The sequence below is a fragment of the Pongo abelii genome, chromosome 16 (assembly GCF_028885655.2).
Source record: "Pongo abelii isolate AG06213 chromosome 16, NHGRI_mPonAbe1-v2.0_pri, whole genome shotgun sequence".
NCBI lineage: Eukaryota > Metazoa > Chordata > Mammalia > Primates > Hominidae > Pongo > Pongo abelii.
This window is the reverse complement of record NC_072001.2, coordinates 84,681,273-84,703,290: the sequence shown is the minus strand read 5'-3', so window position 1 is coordinate 84,703,290 and position 22,018 is coordinate 84,681,273. Positions and strand designations below refer to the sequence as shown.

General features: G+C 48.3%; 2 protein-coding genes and 1 long non-coding RNA gene across 19 annotated transcripts in view; 1 reads left to right on the top strand and 2 right to left on the bottom strand.

Annotated features, from left to right (window-relative positions):
- Positions 1–1,233, bottom strand: part of LOC103892572 (uncharacterized) — a 119,352-nt gene extending 118,119 nt beyond the window's left edge. For 9 of the 14 annotated variants that reach the window (XR_008513714.2, XR_010137210.1, XR_010137204.1 and 6 more), the window contains exon 1: positions 979–1,219. This is a non-coding gene — a long non-coding RNA (uncharacterized LOC103892572). Of the gene's footprint in view, positions 1–978 lie in introns of all 14 variants that reach the window. The other 5 variants (XR_010137208.1, XR_010137207.1, XR_656774.3 and 2 more) reach the window with 3 other exon arrangements.
- Positions 1,234–1,344: 111 nt separating this feature from the next.
- STARD5 (StAR related lipid transfer domain containing 5) lies at positions 1,345–14,591 on the top strand. 2 transcript variants are annotated; one of them, XR_008513486.2, is made up of 7 exons: positions 1,345–1,534; positions 2,212–2,261; positions 2,620–2,752; positions 5,707–5,824; positions 6,656–6,749; positions 8,382–8,560; positions 11,717–11,854. XR_008513486.2 is itself a non-coding variant. In NM_001132606.1 (6 exon segments), coding segments are annotated over 6 exon segments (642 nt in total). In that variant the 5' UTR covers positions 1,351–1,435; the 3' UTR covers positions 11,865–14,591.
- Positions 14,592–16,017: 1,426 nt separating this feature from the next.
- Positions 16,018–22,018, bottom strand: part of IL16 (interleukin 16) — a 126,903-nt gene continuing 120,902 nt past the window's right edge. For all 3 annotated transcript variants that reach the window (XM_002825750.6, XM_054531724.2, XM_024232561.3), the window contains 4 exons: positions 21,441–21,542; positions 18,928–19,186; positions 18,549–18,674; positions 16,018–16,493 (listed from right to left, as the gene is read on the bottom strand). In XM_002825750.6, the coding sequence (XP_002825796.4) occupies positions 16,300–16,493; positions 18,549–18,674; positions 18,928–19,186; positions 21,441–21,542 (681 nt within the window). In that variant the 3' untranslated portion in view covers positions 16,018–16,299. The remainder of the gene's footprint in view (positions 16,494–18,548; positions 18,675–18,927; positions 19,187–21,440; positions 21,543–22,018) is intronic.

The following is a 22,018-nucleotide window of genomic DNA, read 5'->3' as shown; positions in this document are numbered from 1 at the left end:
CTGCTGCCTCTGCCTCCCGGGTTGAAGCGATCCTCCCACCTCAGCCCCCCAAGTAGCTGAGATTACAGCCCCGCGCCACCATGCCCGGCTAATTTTTGTATTTTTAGTAGAGACGGAGTCTCGCCATGCTGCTCAGGCTGGTCTCGAACTCCTAGGTTCAAGTGATCTCCTGCCTCGGCCTCCCAAAATGCTGGGATTACAGGCGTGAGCCACTGGACCCTGCCAGGAACATTTATGGTGTATCCCATTTCACCTTGGAGCAAACTGAAGCTCAAAGAATAATGAGTGAAACTGGGTTTAGATCTTGAGCTCCCTAATTCCCCATCCAGGTCTTCTTCACAGCCTGGCTGCCCTTCATATCTTCCAAAAAGGTCTTTCAAGTTGTCATTTTGTTTACACTACTCTTCCAAACATTTATATCGAAAGTTTAAAGGAAACAATGAGTACACAAAAAAGAAACAAACAGACCTCAGTATTAACCTTTTCAAATATTTAGTTGGTGATAGCACAGAAGAGGGGAAACCGAGGCTGTCCTTGCCATTCACATTGTGAAGATGCGACCCTGGCTCACTCCCCGCAGCTCCAGGGCAGCTGGAAGCAGAGAACTCCCATATCTCTAATAAAGCCGGGCCTCTCGCAGATGTCAGCGCATTGCATTGACTCCTGGACACCTGCACTAAAGGCCCCTCAGGCACCTCCAACTAAATATGCCCAGAACTGAACTCACCTTATCTCTTCTCCACCTCAGGTAAGCTGCCAGGTGGCCAAGGCTGGGAGTCAGGATGCTTTCTCCTTCTGAACATCCACAATCGGGGGCAGAGACCTTCACCTTCCATCTCCTAAACACTCTACGATGGGTCCTCTTCTCTTCACCGCCACTCCCCGCACCCCTGCCCCACACCTCTCCCACCATTGCACGCGCCCAGTCTCCACGCGCATTTCCTCTCCCACCCTGCAGCAGCCGCCCTAGAATATTACCTCTAATGCAAATCGCACCACTGTCCCGCAGGCTGAAAGCTTCGGTGCACTCAGGACAAGAGTCCATGCTTCTTAAACAGTCGACGTTGTCCGCGACCTGGCTCGGCCCAACGGGTCAGACAGTCATTGGCCATCTCAGAGTCCCGGCGCTCCAGAGCCCCTCCCACAGCGGGACAGGAAGGAGGCGGATACTGCTGGACCTTACCCGGCCAGCCCAAGGCGTCCGGGACCAGCCCAGGCGCTGACGCTAACTGGAGAGCCTGGCCCCGCGGTCTCTGGTCCTGCCAATCTCCGGGAGGCGGGATCCGTCTGAGGGCCTGGACCAATTCGGGAGCGGGGGCGGGGAAAGAGGCGGGGCTACGAGCTCCTCCCAGAGCTCCAGCTTTCAGGCACCCCGGATCCAGCGCTGCCGCTCACAACACTCGCGACCCCGCAGCTAAGCTCAGCTCCCGACGCAATGGACCCGGCGCTGGCAGCCCAGATGAGCGAGGCTGTGGCCGAGAAGATGCTCCAGTACCGGCGGGACACAGCAGGCTGGAAGATTTGCCGGGAAGGCGTGAGTGAGGAGCTGGGCGGGAAGGGGTCGCGGAGACGGCTTCGTGGAGCCCGGGTCCCCAGAAGCCCCCAAGCCCCTCCTCTCCCCGTTGTTTTCTGCACCCCAATCCCCTGGACCCGATTGAGAGGGATTCCAATGGGGATTGTTTTCTTCTTTAAAAAAAAGATTGGGCCTGTTATGCTCACAATGACTTCAGGTGGTTAAGTATCTGTTCCTTTCACTCAGTGACTTGCCCAAGGTCACCTGGCTGTTGAATGCTGTTTAGGACTGGAACCCGAACACCAGCCTCTAAAGCCTTTACTCTGTTCATTACAGCATGAACCCCTCTCTTTGTCGTTGCCAGAGGGTAGCATGGGAATAGTTTTGCTTGACCCTTCTGACTTAACAAGTAGCCCTTGGTTGCTCAAGGAAACAAAATGCCTGGTGGCTTTTAAGTTAATCTGAAAACCACCCGCGGCTCTTGGAGTCAGCCAGTTAAGATCTTTTTCTTCATCACATTCTGCTGTGGGGACAGCTTTGCCCAAGACTAGTCCCAGCTTTTCCACGTATGGGTTGCACAGCCTTGGAGAGTCGTATCTCTTGAGGCCTCTTACCCCTCTTCTGTAGAACAGGGGATTAAGTCAGGTGACCAGAGCCCTTCTAGCTCTAAAATTCTGTGATTCTGTGCCTTTTGACAGAATGGAGTTTCAGTTTCCTGGAGGCCATCTATGGAGTTTCCAGGGAACCTGTAAGTGCATCCCTCCTTCAAAGCTTACCAGAAGTGCCGCACCCTTCCTGGTATCTTTATGGGTCTGCCTCCTAAAATATTCAAATCAACCGTATAACCTGTGATCACTTGTCCTCCAGAAAAGCCTTACTGTTTTTAATGAAATCATTTCTAGCAAACTGTATTCTTGTGAAAGCTTACTGTCCATTTCTGCAGGCCTGAAGGGAGGTGGGGCTAGTGAGTTTCAGCCCCTTCCCTGCAAGCCTGTCCTAAAGAGTAGTGACAGACATGGCATGGTCCACCTTCTAGTCCTTAGATACAATCTCAAGATAACAAGTTTGACTGATGCATTGGGGTCAAATTCCTTTTTGTGCTCCAGGTACCGAGGAGAAGGCATTGTATATGGGACACTAGAGGAGGTGTGGGACTGTGTGAAGCCAGCTGTTGGAGGCCTACGAGTGAAGTGGGATGAGAATGTGACCGGTTTTGAAATTATCCAAAGCATCACTGACGTAAGTCTTTCCAAGCATGTTATCTCTAGATAGTGTCTGGGCCCTGCTATAGTAACCCCCTCCCATTTCTTCTGGAAGGGGTCCATGATACCTTTTGTTAAGGGGGTATGTCCCGCAAGCACAGGCTGCCCACTGCTTGCAGCATTGGAGGCCTGCCTCAGCCCAGTTTCCCAGTGGGAAACCTCGTGACTCAGAGAGGGAGAGAAGCCCCAAACAGAGTCTCTGCGGGGAGCATACCTGTTCCTTGTGTGGGGCTGCTGCACTAGGCAACACAGGACCCTCAGCCCCTGGCACCCACTTCCCTGAAGCCTGGGCCAGTAGTAGCCCCATGTACCTGCATGACCCCAGTTACCCTCTGGTATGAGGGTCTTCACGCTTTTTGCTTACATGCTTCCAACAGATTTTTGAGAAATTATGCATCATCCTCACACATCCAGTTGATGTCTATTAATAACATTTAGTTTACAACTAAATTTTCATAAGTTGCAAAGCATGTCATTTTTGACATGTAAATCTGTTTTGAACAAAGCAATGACATCATTCTTTTAGATGTATCTAAATAATATATAAATTTTTATTTAAAATACATGAACGAAGTTTTTTAAATCATCAGAAATTGTATATAACTGTTTTCCTGGAACTCAAATTTCCATTCCACGTAGCCCTCTGAATTTTATCCTAATATAATACATGTTTATTCCTGGAAGTCATCATCTTGCATCATAAATATGCATAGAAATAGAAGTTTTTTAAATCATATATTTCCTGTAATCATGAGACTAATTTTTTTTTTTTTTTTTGAGACGGAATCTCACTCTGTCGCTAGGCTGGAGTACAGTGGTGTGATCTTGGCTCACTGCAGCCTCTGCCTCCTAGGTTCAAGCGATTCTCCTGCCTCAGCCTCCTAAGTAGCTGGGACTACAAGGGCACGCCACCATGCCCAGCTAATTTTTGTATTTTTGGTAGAAACGGAGTTTCACCATGTTGGCCAGGACGGTCTCGATCTCTTGACCTCGTGATCCCCCCACCTCGACCCCCCAAAGTGCTGGGATTACAGGTGTAAGCCACTGCGCCTGGCCAAGACTAATTGTTTTTTAAAAAATTGGATTGAGGTACGAGTGTAATTCATTAAAATAACATGATTATATTATAAACTCTGATAAATATTAAACGTGACAAGTAAAACATTTTGCATCTTTAGATGAGATGAATGGGAGCTCTTTTTTCTAATTAACTCATAAGTCCATGAAAAGATACAAACTTTTCAATAGACAACTGCAAAGTACAGGGGAAGCAAAGGCTACTGGTGAGCTCAGGTTTACAAAAAAGTGGAGAACTGCCAAGTGGTAGCTCTTTATCATTTAGTGAAACAATGAAAATGTGGAGAAAGGGCTCTTCTTTGCAGACTGACATTTCTCAGCATGCTTTTGGCAACTCTCAAATATCCTAATTCTAAAATAGATAGATGATGGATAGATAGGTGGATGGATGGATAGGATACAGGGCCATGCCATGAGTTTGTCGCATTTATGACATGTGCTGCTGCTGTCTTCAAAATTTCTTTCCAAAGTCCTCCTCATCTTACCTCAGGACACTGTACCTCGGGAATGATGCACTTGGAGGCAGTCATCAGGGGTGGAAGCAGTATAATTTTTTTTTCAAATTTTTCATCACTTCTGCCATTACTGTTACAAAATACCAGAATTTAGAAATGGCAAAATTGCCTTGTTTTTAACACCAAGTTTTGGAATATGCTTAAGAAAGGGAAAAACATGAAATTCTAACACCAGCATGTAGTACTGCCTTGATTATATATTGCCGCCCACACACCTAATTGTCCCTTTGCCACCCTGGAGGATTTTACACACTGGGACAGTTCGTGATAGGATGATTCTAGATGAAGGGGCATATGCTGTGCTTTTCTTCAAGTGGGAAAGGAGACCCTGTGTGCAGGTGCAGCCTGTTCCCAGGCAGGTCATTAGGGGATGAAGGAAACACGAAGTAGTTTCCTGGAAATTTATTCTCATTGCACCCATTGCAAAGTGCTCAAGTGCCCCCACGCATCTCATGCCATTCGAAGATTAATTTCCTGAGGCCGAAAGTGTCCCTGATGAAAAGTTTTGCAGCAACACATGGTGCCCCAAGTCTTAATACCTGAGGGGAAAGACAAAGAGATGGAGACCTTTACCAGCCCCTCTCACCTACCCTGAGACTTCTCTCCAGGACTGTTCCATTCCAGGCCTGGCCTGTACTTCTCCATTGTGACCTCGAGAGAGCCTGGGCCCCACTCTCTTGCAGGATGGGATGAATGGGAGAAAGCCCAGCATCCTTGGTTTATAAAATGAGAGTGTGGACTACTGGGATATGCTGAGATTGAGTGAGGTTCAAGGTATTCCCTCCTGGGGCTGGGACTAGGGTAAACCAAAGAGTTGCCCCAGGCACAACATAGGAGGCTGAGCAAGTGCAGGGTCAGCCCTAAAAAAGAGTGGCCTCTCTTCCCTCTCCCTAGCTCTGGCCCTGTTCAAATCCCATCTCCATCATGAGCTTCGTGCTGAGTTCCTTAGTCTCTCTAGGTGTCAGTTTCCTCACCTGTAGGAGGGATTAATGATTCCTATTTCTAAAGGTAAGGGACAACTGAGAGCTTTGTCCAGCCAGGCTGTTACTAGGTGCTCAATAAATGGTACCTCTTATGGTCACTTGTGAGACATGACCTCAGCATGGCACTGGTCTGCAGCTAGACAGCTGTGGGCAGCCTGTGTCACAGCCCTCATCTTACAAACTGGGTGTATTTCCATGACACCCAGTTCCTGGGAAGACTCGCTCTGGATCTTACTGTTTATAGTGTCACCCTACTGTCAGTCCTAGTACCTTTCCCAGACCTTGAGGGATGGGGTGGGAGTTGGGAGAAGATGTCTGGCCAGCAGTCACAGCTGCATGCTTCTTTGGTTTGGCAGACCCTGTGTGTAAGCAGAACCTCCACTCCCTCCGCTGCTATGAAGCTCATTTCTCCCAGAGATTTTGTGGACTTGGTGCTAGTCAAGAGATATGAGGATGGGACCATCAGTTCCAACGGTGAGTGATGCCCGGAGGAGATGCCATGCCTTCCTGCGATATTGAGCTTTCTCTTCTGCACCCCACAGTTCCTTAAGGAAAGGCAAGCAACCAGAAATCACCAGAAACTCACAGTCTGAGTCCCCTACCTCATCTGGTTGGGTTTGGGGGGGATTCGGGGCCATGGGGGTCTGAGGCAAGACAGTCCACATGCCAGTAATTCTATGTTCAAGTCACGGTTTTCCAGTGCCCTTTTTTTTTCTGCTGAAGCTCATGGTGTGTGCTGTAGACATGTGGGTTAGTTGGGTGGCAAAAAACTTGTGTGCAAAATCTATGGCCGTGTCTTCTTGAGGGTTTGGATGCTGTCCACTCCCTTAATGCCCAGTGAGGAGCAGGGCTCCTGCCTCTGCACAGCCCCTGCCATTCCTCCAATTCTTCTACGTGGGAGAGTTGGACGCATCCATGCCTCTCCTGGCTGAGATTTGAGAGAGGCAGCTGCCTCCTCCCACTCCCAAACCTTGTGTTCTAGAATGTTCTTTTCTCTGATATTCTTGACAAGCTTGGGAAAGCTATGTGCATGTTTATGCATGAATGTGGATGAGTGAGTGTGTGTGAGTGCAAGTGTGTGTGTGCATGTGTGAGAGTTTGTGTACACGCATGTGAGAGTGTATTTGTATGTGTGAGTGTAAGGGGCAGTAGGGTGGGAGTAGGGGGAACTCGCGCCAAGAGGCAGGAGTCCCTCATAGACTCCAGGGCTGCAGGTAGTCCGGTCTGTGTGCTCTATGGCACCCCAGTGGCAGTGGCCTGACGGTCTGAAGTTGTAACTCACTGACATTCTGCACTGTCTTTCAGCCACCCATGTGGAACATCCGTTATGTCCCCCAAAGCCAGGTTTTGTGAGAGGATTTAACCATCCTTGTGGTTGCTTCTGTGAACCTCTTCCAGGGTAAGGATAATTTCCTGCATTCAGGTACCTGGCTCAGACCTAACTGTGACTTCCCCGTGGATCTTCTGTGAAAAGGGGCACTTTGACTACGATTCAAAAGAAGAAAAATGCCTTATAGCTCTTTAGATTGTGATGATACAAAATACTTTCACACACATCTGCGTAAGCAGGACCTCCTGAGAGTATCTGGCACATGGGAAAGAATTGAGGGGAGGCGTTACTCTTATTTTTGATGCAGGAAATTTTCCCTGCAGCCTCCAGATTAAGCAAATGTCACGGTCTATTTAGCAAATGAGGAAACTGAGGTTTGGGGAGGTTCAGTGATGTGTCCTGCCTGACTCAAAGGCTAGGAGGTTGGCAGGGCAGGGTCTATGCTCCGAGTCTTCCCTGAATACCCTCCGCCAGGCAGTAGCAGCTTTGAGGATAGCAGTCCCCACCCCACATTTCACTCAGTGATCATCTCTCCTCAGCAAGGAATGTGGCAGAACTCGGGCCTAAAGGGCAGTTCTGAGACCACACTGTAAGTCAGCCTCAGAATTGACCCCGGGGGACTCTCTGTTCCCATTTTGCCACAGGTCATGGCCGGGCTCTTGCCAGGAAATTTCTGTGTAATGAATTACCTGAAGGTCCCTTGTTTATCCTGGGAATCATGTAAGTTGACAGCAAAAGAAAGTGTGCCTTGCAGGTGTGTCCCGGTGTTCCCTGCAGTCTCCATACAGACACCTGGAGGGAAGGGGTCTGTGCTTCTACCACGTTGTCCCAGGAGGTGGGCCTCAGTGTCATGGGATTATACCAAGCCCAGACCTAGCACCTTTATGTTACCCTCTTTGCTAAGCTGGCTTTTCAGACATCATGTGAAGACTTTTCTTAGATGTGACAAAATTTTGAGTTTGAAAATAGCACAGCTGTGCTCTACCACACACAAACATACACACCTGCACTCAGTTTCAGTTCTCCCAATATATAGGTGCCCTGGATCGCCTGGGCTCATTTCCTTGTCCTCTCCCACCTGGTAGTCAGATGCTAAGACTCACCTTTCAATGGTGCCGGGTCTGACAGAGAGGAATTTTCAGAATAAGAGGCAGAATCCTTTCTTCTGAGGGGCTGAATCCCATTGCTGTCTTCTTTTTGGTGGAAGGCGCAATATAATGGGTAGCATCATGCTGTCATGCCAGGTAGCAAAGGTATCACATGGACTTCTTTTTTTTTTTTTTTTTTTTGAGATGGAGTTTGGCTGTCACCCAGGCCAGAGTGCAGTGGTGCAATCTTGGCTCACTACAACCTCTGCCTCCCAGACTCAAGCGATTCTCCTGCCTCAGCCTCCCGAGTAGCTGGGATTACAGGTGCCTGCCACCATGCCTGGCTAATTTTTGTATTTTTAGTAGAGCTGGGGTTTCACCATGTTGTCCAGGCTGGTCTCGAACCCCTGACCTCAAATGATTCCCCTGTCTTGGCCTCCCAAAGTGCTGTGATCACAGGCATGGGTCACCACGCCTGGCCCGATTGCATGGATTTTGCTGAGAGGGTAGTTGGGGTCCCACAAAACCCTGCCTGTATGAAGGTTTTAACTCAAGTGTTGACTCTTCCAACTCCTCTCCGCTTGATTAAAAACATCATGTGTTTTCTATAAAGCTTTCTTCCAGAGCCTGCTGTGTGCAGTTATTCTCATGAGGCTGTGGATCTGAAATCTGTGACAATGATTATTATTCTGTGAAGATAGACCTATTCTGGACACTAGATTCAGCAGACAATAATAACAGCAGCAGCAGCAGCAAACATTTATACGACACTACTGTGTGTCAGCCACTATTGTAAGCACTTCATATAAATTAACTGTTTTTATAACAACCCTAAGGCACTGTTGTGATCCTCATTTTTAAAATAAGAATGGTGGGTGCACAGAGAGGTTTAGTAACTTACCCAAGGTCACACAGCCAGCAAGTAAGAGAGCCACAGTCTCATTCTGGCCATCTGGCTCCAGAATCTGGGCTCTTAACCCAGATATTGATGTCTCAAAACAGCTAGAGTGTCTGCCCTCTTAGAACTTAGATTCCAATGAAGGCAGGAGGAGACAGACAAAACACAAATGTAAGTAGTTCTATCTCGTGGATGCTCTAGTAAGTATCAGACGTTAAGTGCCTTGGGGAAAACTAAACCCAGATAAAGGTGCCAGGGAAAGGTGTGAGTGGGTCATCTAGGGGGTTGCCCTAATAAGACATTTGAGCAAGGCACAAATGCAGGAAGTTTTGGGCATGTTGGTGGAGCGAGCATTCTGGCAGGGGGATGAGCAGATGCAAAGTCCCAGAAGTGGGAGCAGGAGCCGGAGCAAGAGCGGGGCCTTTGAGGAACAGCACAGAGGGAGGTGTTGTGTTAGCAAGAGGAGAGGCTAGGACATTCGGCCCATGAGGTAGCAGGGGCCGCAGCCTGTTGGGGACTTTCCTCTGAATAAAATGGGAAGCCACTGGGGAGGCCTGAGCAGGACATGCTCTGACTTTGGTCTTAACTGCTGTGATGCCCTGCTTCCCCAAAGAGACAGGGACTTCCTTCCATCTCAAAGCCTTAGCATCATTTGCACTCCACCCTCTCCCTCACCCATCAACCCCTGCCCATCCCGCCTTTGCTAGGGCCTTCTCTCTCCTCTTGCTCTCTTGAGCAAGAGGCTGTGAGCAAGAGGGCAAGAGGACTCATCAGGGGTGAGGTGGTGTTGAGGCCAGAGGTGGTGGTGGTTGAGCTCCAAGTGGCACGGGGGGCGGGGGAAAGGTGTTCTCAAGGTGGAGGAGCCTGTATCTGTGGTCGAGGCAGCATTACAGTATCATTTCTGGAGCACTTGCTCTGTGCACAGGAAGGATGCTAAGTGTGCGTCACACCTACTCTCATTAAATCCTTCTAGCAACCATAGTGGATGCCTTCATCCCAGCCTTTTCCGAGGGGAGACTGGGTGACCTACAATTTCTCTGTGCCCCCTTTTGCCCTTTCTGTTGTTGTCACATAATGGTGTACATGCAAGAGCTACCACTCACCAAGGCCACTGTGATGAAGAGAGTTTGTCCCGTCCCACAGGGCCTCTCACACATTCCACCCACCACAAAGCCCAGTCCTCACCCAGAGGGAAACATGATCACAGAGTCTCATTTCTCACTCACCTGTTCATGTTTCCAAAGAGGATGCTGCTGAGAGGTGATGCAGGCCAGAGGAAGCCCATTGGGAGGAGGAGCAGGGAGGAGAGAGAAGGCCCTAGCAAAGGCGGGATGGGCAGGGGTTGGTGGGTGAGGGAAAGGTGGAGTGCAGATGATGCTAAGACTTTGAGATGGAAGGAAGTCTCTGTCCCCTGGAGTTCACCCTCTTTGGGGAAGCAGGGCACAAGCAGAGGAGAAAAGCCACAGCCCAGAGGAGCACATGCTCTCCCACCTTGTGGATCTGCTGGCCCCATCCTGTTCCATGCCCCAGTTGTCCTTCTGTATGACTTGAGGAGTGAGATTCTTTTTTTTTTTTTTTTCTTTTTTGAGGTGGGGTTTTGCTCTTGTCACTCAGGCTGGAGTGCAATGGTGTAATCTCGGCTCACTGCAACCTCCGCCTCCCAGGTTCAAGCGATTCTCCTGCCTCAGCCTCCCGAGTAGCTGGGATTACAGGCACCTGCCACTATGCCCGGCTAATTTTTGTATGTTTAGTAGAGATGGGGTTTCACCATGTTGTCCAGACTGGTTTCGAACTCCTGACCTCAGGTGATCCACCCGCCTCGACCTCCCAAAAGTGGTGGGATTAGAGGCGTGAGCCACCGTGCTTGGCCCTGGGGAGTGGGATTCTAAAAGGTCTCCAGTTCCAAACCTGTAGCCTGCATGATGTCAGGAAACATCTGATGGGCAGGCATAGTGCTACCTGGGGTTCCTGGTGAGGCTGAGCGGACAGTTGCATTCAAGTAAAATGCCAAATGCACACCACAAAGCCCATACCACCTTTGTTGTCCTGGCCATTGAGAAGTTTGTCACAGTGAAGATCGCTTCATGTCCCTACCAAGTTGTGTTCCATCTCCACATCGTGTGCCCATTTGATGCTGGACTTCCAGTCAGCATCTGTGCCACCTGCCGTCCTCTGAGCTTCTGCCACCCCCTGGCCAAAATCCCTTCATAGGTGCTCAAATTATTCGCCAGTTCTCTAAATAGCAGTTCTCAAAATTTTGGCATAAGGCTTTATTATTATACCCTTACATATATTTGAGGGCTTCATAGGGCCTTTGTTCATGGGGGTTATAGCTATCATTATTTGATATATTTGAAATTGTAAGTGGGAAATTTGAGAAATGTTAAAAATATTTTAACATAAAAATGCACTTCATGTTAACATAGATAACATTTTTATTTTAAAAAACTGTATTTTTTTAAAACAAAAAATACTACGAAAAGAGTGGCATTGTTTTTATATTTTTGCCCATCTCTTTCATGCCAGGCTTAACAGAAACTCATACCTGCTTGTGCATGCGGTCTGTTGCAATACCACATATCATGTAACCTCCGGAAAACCCCACCGTATGCATGTGAGAGAAGGCGAATCAGGTGTTAGTGTTGTTATGAAAATAGTGTTAACTTTGCAGACCCCTTGAAAGGGTCCCAGGAGGTTGCAGACCCTAAATAGTGAAGGGCAGATCTCTTCGTTCCTCTCAGGGCCTGGCACAAAGTGAGTTCTCCGAAAGCATTTACTGAGTGAATCAGGGCTTTTTGGGCTGGGAATAGGGACTTCTTCCTCCCCGGAGGCCTGGAGAGGCTGTGGAATGCATCCCTGACAGGATGGGTTTCCATCCTGAAAATCAGCAGGTCCAGAGAGGACTCCTGGGTGGAGGGCACAGCAAGGGATGAGACGCGATCACTGTATCATGGCCATTTCCACTGGGCTGGGCTCTGCTCACCTGCCTGGCACTCGTCCCCAGCACCTCTGCTGCAGATCATAACACAGCTCTGCTGTTGCCTTCACAGGGAACCCACCAAGACCAACCTGGTCACATTCTTCCATACCGACCTCAGCGGTTACCTCCCACAGAACGTGGTGGACTCCTTCTTCCCCCGCAGCATGACCCGGTTTTATGCCAACCTTCAGAAAGCAGTGAAGCAATTCCATGAGTAATGCTATCGTTACTTCTTGGTAAAGAACTCCCGTGACTTATCGAGGAGCTCCAGCTGTTGGGACACCAAGGAGCCTGGGAGCACGCAGAGGCCTGTGTTCACTCTTTGGAATAAGCTGATGGACTGCGCATCTCTGAGAATGCCAACCAGAGGCGGCAGCCCACCTTTCCTGCTTCCTGCCCCACTCAGGGTGGCGTGTGATGAGCCATTCATGTGCTCCAAACTCCATCTGCTTGTTACCCAAACATGCCTCTCCTGGCAGGGTAGACCCAGGCCTCTAACCATCTGACAGGGACTCGGCCTGGACACCATGCGATGCACTCTGGCCCCAAGCCTTTATGTGCCCATCACTCTCAGAGACCACGTTTCCCTGACTGTCATAGAGAATCATCATCGCCACTGAAAACCAGGCCCTGTTGCCTTTTAAGCATGTACAGCTCCCTCAGTCCTATGCTGCAGACACCCAAATATATTTTTCTGATATAGACCTTGTATATGGCTTTAATGCCGCAAAATATTTTTTTTTTCCTTAAAAAAGGTGTCAACTTGGAAAATAATGGTTTAAAAACAGGATAAGCATTAAGGAAAAGCACTTTCAATGTATCTTCCATTTGATGAATTTGTATTTCTCTCTTTATTCCTGCAAGGTGGACTTTCATGTCCTTGGTGAAACCAGGCAGTGTGAATCTGTTCCAGCCCAAATCTGCAGCATTAGGGATGAGTTCTTGGAAGTGATTCTGAGCTGAGCGTGCACTCACGTCTGCATGGGGAACTCTGGGGAGAAGAGCCTTCTTTTTCTTTCCCTTGGGCATTTGCCTTTCCTTGTCATCTTACTGAGGCAGAGGCAGGAGGTCTCTGTCTTCCAGGCCTTGGCCAGACCATCCTGCCATCAGGAAAGATGGAAGAGCAGGCCTCCGTCTAGCAGCCCTGGCTGGAATCCCCCCTCTAGATCCTGCTGCAAGACTGCACAAACTCACAGGGGCCATGTCCACCCAGGCACATCATCAGAACCAGGGAGCACAGCCTTGCCACCTGGAAGGGGCTCAGCAGCCATGCAACTTTCTTTCCCTATCTCCGATCCAGAGAGGGATCCTCTAACATTCTCTAGCAACCTCATCTGCACCCCCGCCACCTTGTAAGAAAGACCACGTGTGACTAAAATCCCTTCACGTTGCATTTACCCAGGTTACTATTGTGCGCGCAGGATGTTTTCACAGTGTTCTCAGCCTTTGCTCCTCCAAACAGAAAACATTTCCCCTGTGTTACTGTTACTTCCCTATTTTTGAGTCCTGGGGTGACTGTCTCTTAAATGTGCCAAGATGTGAGCAAGCTTTAAAACATGACAGCTCAGTGTTAAGGGGACAGAAAGCTTCCTCTCTGTTCTATTGCAACTACAAATTCCACAATCATGCCTAAGATCCTTTAGCTAACACCCTTTTCAAGAAATCATCAGACTCTTGGATTGACTTAGAATTCATTCATTCATTAAGTGCTTACCGAGTCCCCACTCTGTGGCAAGCACTGTTCTATATCAACTTCTCAGGAGTTCAGCCAATTCTAGGTGCACCAGCCAAGGAAACTTCATGCCTGCCCCCTCTGAGCTCCATACTCTGAGGTGGTGGTCTTACCAAGATGGGATCGCCTTGTACATCCCTGTGTAGCCAAATGGAAGGCCAGCCAACCAAGAATGCATCTGACTGGGCCTATGGGACATACTGTGTCTGCGGTGCTCCTCCACGTGACTGCATCAGGTTAAACTGGTCTGAGCCCTGGATGAGGAGCTGGAAAACATACATCCAGTCCAAGCTCTGCCACTTGGGCCAAGTGTGCTCTTGAACAGTCACTTAATATAGCTGCTTTGATTTGTCTTTGAAAGAAAATATGGAGGCAGGAATACCAGTGTCAGTGTAGCCTGCTTCTTGAGTGTTGGCACAAGTGAGATAATGTATGAATCAGTAAAATGCGGGGCAAAGCAAAGAAGTAGGGCTCCCTGGGAGTGGATTCCTTTTTATGGTGAGTTAAGACGACTTCACAGTTGTTAGCTGTGATGCCTGCAGTGTTTGAGGATGACATTGCCTTCATCCTTTGTCAGCTCTGAAGAAGTTGGCAGAGCAAAGCTAAGCCTCAAGTGTAAATCCCAGCATCATGGAGCGCAAATGGATGAGCTTTTTTTAAGATCTTTTTGCTGATTCCTACCCAGAGGACCTCCCCAGCCTAGAGACCAGAAACCTGGGCAATAGTTATGTCTTCAATGGCCCTAGGAATTGTGTCTCCTTGGGGAGGAGAGAACCTTCTAAAACAGGCCAGAGACAGGAGGTACTGGGAGGGCCACGGGCTCACCTGCATATATGCCCAGATAACCTGGGACAGATAACCTCTGTCCCAATCACTTGCTTTGCCTGGTCTCTCAAGGAGTCTCTTGGTACCCCAGGCCCACGGCCAGCTCCATGCTCATCCCTGTCCCCACCTTCCGGTCTTGATGAAAACCCACCTTCTCTTTCATCCCTTGGCTGCTTGATAAGACTTAAAACAATTCCCTGATTTTAGGGAAGGCCACTGCGTGCACAGATGGTGAGTTTGTGCAGGCAAGGAATGTGCCTTCCACATCACGTGGCCTCCTTGCCCAGCCTGGGTCATCGGGAGGGAGTGTTGAATGGAATCACATCTTTTTGTTGGTAGATTATGTTCATCTTCAATGTTTCTATTAAGTCTAAAAAGTGGATACAAATGGTGCCTCCAAGTTCTTGTCTAGTTTCTTGTCTACTGCTTGACAAAATCCAGAATGGAATGGGCCAAACAAGTTAACCAGCAGGACAGAAACTGCTCTAAGCCCATTATTCCTTGGGATGAATAGAACAGTGAGCTGAATGCCTGCTCTAATGAAGCCACTAAAGGGGTTTACAGGAAGGTTAGGAGCCCAGCTGGGTTTTGAGTCCACTGCTGGGAAACAGATTCTTCACTTCCTGTGGACCCTAGAGAAGCCATCAGATTACATTAACATGGCTCCACTGATGATGGCCTGCGAATTACTACTTTTTGTGTTTCATCTGTGTCCTTACCAGGACTTCCCCCACATCCTTACTTCACAGGATCAGGGGCTGAGAAGAGGCCAATACTCTGGCCCAGGCCTGGTCAAGGGATGCTGGTTGTTGCTGATGCAAAGTCACATTGCCTGGTCCTGAGCTTGGCAATCAGGCATCCAGAGATGGCCAAACCAAATATCCCTTTGGCCAGGCACTCAGGCATTCTCTATAATGTTGTGCGCTTAAAGCAACTTGGGCTGATAGTCTCTACCGAATCACAGAAGAAAGGACTCAATCTGCCGCATCACTCACCAGCTGGATAAGCCATTTACTGTACACAGTGTTTGCCCTCTTATCAATACATTGGCACAGAACCATACACCGTAGAAGCTGCTGTGATCACTAAAGGCAATGTCCATTTAGCCCTGAGCACAGTGCTTGGCATGTGGTAGGTAAGTAGTAGCAATTTTATTTGATACCCTCATATACACGCTGGTTCCTTCTATCGGCACACCTGTCCACGCTTTGAGCTTGGTGCTTCACCTGTACTCCTCTGTGTACTGGCTCCACCACCCTTCCCTAGGATTACTTCTCCAATCCAACCAAAAACAATTTTGCAAATGTTTCATGTGACAAACTGTATTTTTCATAAATGGCCCCAGCAATATTTCCTCTCCCCTTAAATCCAGGCAGGTTTGTGTCAGCTCTAACTGATGGAGTATAGTAGAGGTGATGCCATGCAACTTCCAAGGCAAAGGTATAAACAAGATGCAGCTTCTACATGGCTCTTGCGATCCTGGGATGCTCATCCTGGGAATCCAGACACCATGTTGTGAGGAGGCCCAGGCCACAAGGAGAGGCCACCTATAAGCATTCAGGCCAGAAGCCCCAGGTGAGTTCCCAGCTAACATCAACGGCCAGATGTATGAGTGAATGATCTCACATGGTCCCAGCCTTTGCATGACTTTGCATGACTCCAGCTGATGCCAAGTGGAACAGAGATGAGCTGCCCATTCCAATTTCTGCCCACATTGCAGATTCATGAGAAAAATAAATGTGACTGTTTGGGGGTGAATCATGACATAGTTACAGTACTTGAAACATTTTGCAAAGCCAGGTATGAATGGCATATGAAATTGTAATAAATCCATTTTATTTGTGGCACCACAATATTATCATTAAGCTCTCTTTTTACACAGTCTGCAATTTGTATCAGCCACCCCAGTGTGACTCTGCCCTTACTTTAGGAACAACCTTTTGCTGGGTGGTGTCCTAGAAGGTCTGGGCCTGGGCAGCAGCCACTGGGAAGCCCACCTGTGCTTTCCCCCATCTGGGTGGGGCGGCAGCAGAGACCCTGAGAATCAGCGGTTATGGGAGCTGTGTGTTATTGGCTTTGGCTTCAGCATTTCCTGCCTAGGAGTCTCCAGCAGCTGTGGTTTCCTTGGACTGGAGGCTTTTCCTCCTGATGACAATCGTGACAGGTCCATCAGGCAGTGCCTTGATGATGTTCCAGGCTTCAAACCGTGTGAGGCCCTGCATGGCAGTGCCAGCCAGCTGCAAGATTTCATCTCCAGGCTGGACTGTCTCACTTTGTTCTGAGGCTGCTCCTGAAATGAGGGAGAAGATAATGGGTTCCACGGATGATGGGGAACAAGGAAAGTTGCCTCCTCTCCTTGATCTCCAAGGAGCCCGGATAGCTTGGTAGAGAACGGGGCACCATCCCTTGGGAGCCTGCTTGTTGGTGGTTCTAAAATGAGGCATCTCTTAAGATGGTGACTCAGAGGTTAGGGCACCAGGCTTCAGCTCTCCATGGCCCTTGGAAAGGGATAGCCCATGCTGTCCCCAGGGGAGGGAAATATCAGGCAGCTCCACGCCTTAGCCTGGCTGGAGCACCGTCCATAGTTCATAGAGGACTCTGGGGAACTGAGTCCTGCCCAGACCCTGCTTTGGACACTGACCCAATATTCTACTCCCTTCACATTTGTTCTCCACATCTGGTGAGGACATCAGCATTGGGTGGTATGGGAAGAGAGCTAGTGAGATTTTTGTGCAACAATATTTACAGGGATCTTGCCTCTGGCACGAAGTCCTCTGTGTCGACATAAAAAAGGAAACAACCATATATGGCCCCCACTATTTCAAAGCTGCACGTGAAAACAATGCTATTTTACTGTTTATAGTAAAAGAAAATTTTCCATCCATTTGACACAGTGATCTTCACAAATCCTGAGTAAGAGTAGAAGATAATACTAATGATAGTAATGAAAATATAGCTAAAGTGTATTGGGCAATTATTTTAACACACATTGTGCTAATGTTTTGCATTTATGACAGTAATCCTATGAGGGATGTATTATTCGTGTTTCCTTTTAACAGCTGAGGAAACCAAGAACTCAAGTAACTGGCCCAGAGCTTCACAGCTGCTAGTGGTAGGCCCCGGGCTGGAACCCAGACTTTCTGGCTCCAGAATCTGCATCTCTCCTTCCAACATCACCCTGCAGCTGGCAGTCTCATCCTAAACATTTAAGCAAATGGGCCCATGGTTGTGAAGTGACTTGTCCAAGGTCATGCTACCAAGGTCATGTGGCAGAACTAACACTAGAATCTAGTCCCCTTGACATTGAACCCAATGCTCCTTCCAAATTGACCTTCAAAAATTAGAAATATCTTTCCCAGAATCGGAGTTAACATGGATTCTGGGGGGAATGCCATGTAAGCCTCACTCTACCTTCTGGGTTTCTGCAGCCGCAGCAGAACTTCCTCTAACAAAACCAGTCGGCAGCAGGAGCTCATAGTGGGTGAGGGACAGAGCTAAGAGTCCCTTTGGGTCTCAGTCCTAAGAGCCCTCAGACACACACCTGTACCTCTTTACCTCCTTTTATGGATGAAGAGCCTCAGGCCCAGAAGGGAAGGGTCACTCAGCATGTTACAGGCAGAGGTGGGACTAGAACCCGGCCCACCTGCCTCCCTGTCCAGTACTCCTCTCTCTATAACCCCTTGCTCTGTGGCTTGCAGACCTCCAATTTGAGGAACAACAAAGAATCGGGGTGGTTTTACATGGTAGCCACAGTCATTCATGATTTTCACAGGGAAATCCAAGTGACCCCCATATCAGACTGGTTTGTACTCCAATCCCTGATGAACAAAATATCAAAATTTTAAATAAAGGCAGGAGTTGATGTGTCCAGGACTAGGGTAAGGCAAATGAGGCCAAGTGTGCAGTACAAAGTCAGACTCTGTCTTTATTTAAACTTTGATATTTTGTCCAGCATGTTTTTCTAAAATCAATTTTAAAAAACACGCTGCAGTAAAATAGTATTGATCTGAGTTACTGAGTATTTTGGCACCCCTTTAAAATTTTGCACCACAGGCCAGTGCCTCACTGCCCCACTCTAGAGTCCTGGCCCTGCCAACCCGAACCAAGCCCAGGACTTAGGTATTTATGAAGACCCATCAAAACAGAGGGGGGATTGAGGGGATGTCTGAGCAAAGGAGAAAAAGTAGAAAAAGCAGAATTGAGCCCTAAAAAGACCAGCATGCCTATGAAGAGGACATGGAGTTGTGGGAAACAACATAGCCCAGAAAGTGCCCAGAAGCCTTTTGGGGGCCTGGCCACATGCCCACAACTGGAGAGCACGCAAAGAACCAGACACACCCCACACCTTTGAAAATCCTGTTAATGGTGAGAGGCTTGTCTCCGTGCAGGGAGCCCTTCCCTCCTTCCAGGCTGAAGCCCAGCCCTGCAGACATCTTCTCCAGTGTCACCGTGCAGACTGTGGCCTCTGCTGCTGAGAAAAACACAAGGTCTCTGTTAGGGATCCTCTCTTCTCCCAGGCCACAGATGCCCTGGGCTTCAAGTGAGCCGGGGGTGATACAGCCCCCGTGTTTGCACACAGGCACATGTAAACACGTCTCAGGCAGCGTACTAGGCAGCCACACATTCTTGGGGTCACAAATTACTGAGTAGCCCCATCAGGTCTGGCCCCAAATGGCCAAAGAGGATGTGGCCCACGTAGCTTCCACTGAGTTGGGAGAACTTACTAGATTCTACAGAAACATCACTGGCTGCAGAGGCTGAGGCTGCAGAGTCAGTGGAGGAGTTTAGGTCGGGCATGGCCTCTGGAGTCAGCTTCCTTGTGACAATCACAGCTTGCCTGGGCTCTCGAGCTTGGCGAAGGATGGCCAAGGCATCATTGTGCGTGGTCCCCTTGAGAGACTTGCCGTTGATGGAAAGAACCTCATAGCCCTTCTGAATAGTCCCTTCCTGGGAGGCCAGCCCATTTGGAAACACTCTGTGAACCTGAGAAAACCAAAGGAAGTCAGGACCAGAGATCACACAAGTCCATTCCACATGCTTGCTGGAGGAGGATTGAACCAGTTAGTCAATGCTAGAGGATTTTTAGGCCAACAAAGATTAAAGATAATTGTGTCCTAGATTGGAGCTGCTGGCACAGAGGCCAGCATTCCCTCCTTCTCCATCCAGAGCAGAGATCACCAGCAGCAATGACGAGGTAAGCCCTCAGAATCCATCCCAACGCAATGTCCTATACTGTATCACCACAATTCTAGTTGGGATTCCGTATAAAATCTTTTGCTTCACCTGCCCTAGGTCAGAAGTCCCCAGAGTAGTTTTCTCAAAGCACTGATTCTATGGCATATTAATGGGTATTGTGTAAGAAAAAGGCTTTTCCTATTTTTTTAAAAAAATAGAGACAGGGTCTCCCAGTGTTGCCCAGGATGGTCTCAAACTCCTGGGCTCAAGCAATCCTCTCACCTTGGCCCCGCGGTGTTGGGATTACAGGTATGAGCCACCACACCCGGCCAAGAAAAATTTTTTAAAATCAAAGAAACTTGAGGAATACTGGGTTAAACAAAAGTTCTGACATTGTCTACTTTTAAAAAGCAAAAGGCATTAGAGGGTCTACAGTGCAAATTTGCATGGCAGCAGATTTCTAAGCAAAAGGCAGTAGAGGGTCTACAATGCAAATTTGCATGGCAGATTTCTAAGTGTTGGCAGGGTCTTATGGGGATTCCCAAAGTGTTTCAGCAAAGAATTCTTTTCTCATAGAGAAATTCTCGGTCTCATTTGGCAGAATGCATTTTGAGAAACACTCTCCAAGGCAGTCTAGACATTTTTATAGCTCCTCCCCTAGAAATTCTGACTCTTTGCCTCCAGTCACCTCTTGGTCTCCTTTCTGCAAGATATGTGGGATAAACAAACACACAAAAAAATCTCATGTCTCTGCCTCAGCCTCTTTAATGAGGTCCATTATAATTAAGAGGACTGAGTGATAGCATGCATGGAAACCACTAAAATGTAGTACCTGTAGTTTTGCTTTTATGATAGGAGCAAAGCTCTTTGCTTCTCTAAATTGTTTTGGTGTTAGAAAAATTCTATTACATGCTTAGAATCTCCAGGCTGTAACATCCAAGCATGAAGCAGAACCTCTCCTCTGAACCTCAGGTTCCTCAATGCTAGAGGATTTTTAGGCCAACAAAGATTAAAGTTAATTAAAGGAGGAACCTCAGGTTCCTCCTCTATAAAAGAAGCATAAATGCCACCAATTTATCAATCCAAAGTGTGGGTAGGATGAATTTAGACAACAGGTCAGTGAGTGCTCAGCATGGCCATGGACAGTGCTCTACGTTAGTTCCCTTTTAATCAATCTGGAAAGGAAGAGAAATGCTCAAACACAGAAGGAGAAAGAAGCTTTTGTGCATGCGCTCAGCCAACATGTGCGCCTTCCTACTAGTTTCCTGTTGTCTGCAGTGTCTCAGGGGTGACTGGCCAGATGACATGGACAGAAGTTGCTACTCATGGACAGAGAAAAACACCCAAAGTGCTATTCCCACCGGCAAGCTCTCTTTCCTCCTCTTCAAGTAGCAAGTAAACTACACGGTCAGGAATCTTTTTGTAATACTCAGCTGCGCTCAGTGAGAGAAATAGAGACTTATTGGTTTTAAGTGCTTTTTATGTGATAGAGAACTTATCAAGAAATCAAGGAAGTCACCACTGACACGATTGACTCTGAAGTGACACGCAGGAACATGCCAGATTGCCACTGCAAGGGGGTGTGGTATGTTTAATGCTGGCTGATGCTGTGAACTGGAGGATTTGTTTTCAGTTGGGCATGGAAATTCAAATGAGCCCAGCACAGCCTACACAAAGGATACCCTGAGACAACACAGCCATGGGATGATAACAATGCACTCGGCTTTAGAGAGAGAGCAGCCACAGCATGGCTCCATAAAACCGGCAGAACCAGAAACCATCTGGGTCAGGTACAGGTGACCTGAAGGCAGCAGCCCATGCTGATCAGATTGGATGAACCAGAATAATGGGACCCACAGGAAAAGATGCCCATGGCCAGGCCGGCTACCCTCTCCATGCGGCCCCAGGCTCTGGGATGTGCCGAGTGAACAGGACCTGCCCAGTGGCCTAGTGTCATGCATTCCTCATTTCCCCAGCACAAGGCCCCTTCCTGGCAAGTGTGTCCCCCTCCCCCAGAACCATTGCCTCTGGCTCTGACATGCCCCTTCCCTTGGCCACTCACCGTAATCACCTTGTTTTCTAGATCTGCTCCTCCTGCCAAGCTGAACCCAAGACCAGCACCTTCCTCCTTGTGTAAGATGGTGACATGGATGCTGTCTAATTGCTGCAGGAGGAAATACGTACATTCAAAAACATTTTACTGCAAAAGGATGAACAATTTAACATCAGACTGACATCAGACTGATTTGTTATCTCAAACCCCAGCTTGGCCAGCCTCCAAGTTACATCACCTCCTCAAACCTCAGTTTCCTCATCTGTAAAGAATGGACTCTTCAGGAGTCATGGGAAGCTTAGAAGAAAAAAAAAATGTATGTAAAGCAGCAAGCATAATTATTTTCCTCTCTCATTCACCCTGTCCACACCCGGGCAGGGGGGGTGCCATGAAGTCAGCCAGAAATCAGCATGTTGGACAGTGTGAGATGAAGTCAGGTTGTAGGACTTCAGGTCAAACAAAACAAAACAAAAAACGAAACAGGGGTCAGTGCTGTTCTGCAGGAATTGGTTGCTCCTTATTCCCTTCTTCTTCTCCGTGGGTCACAGCAGCAGCACTAAGGAAGCCCAGCTAACATCTTGCCCCAA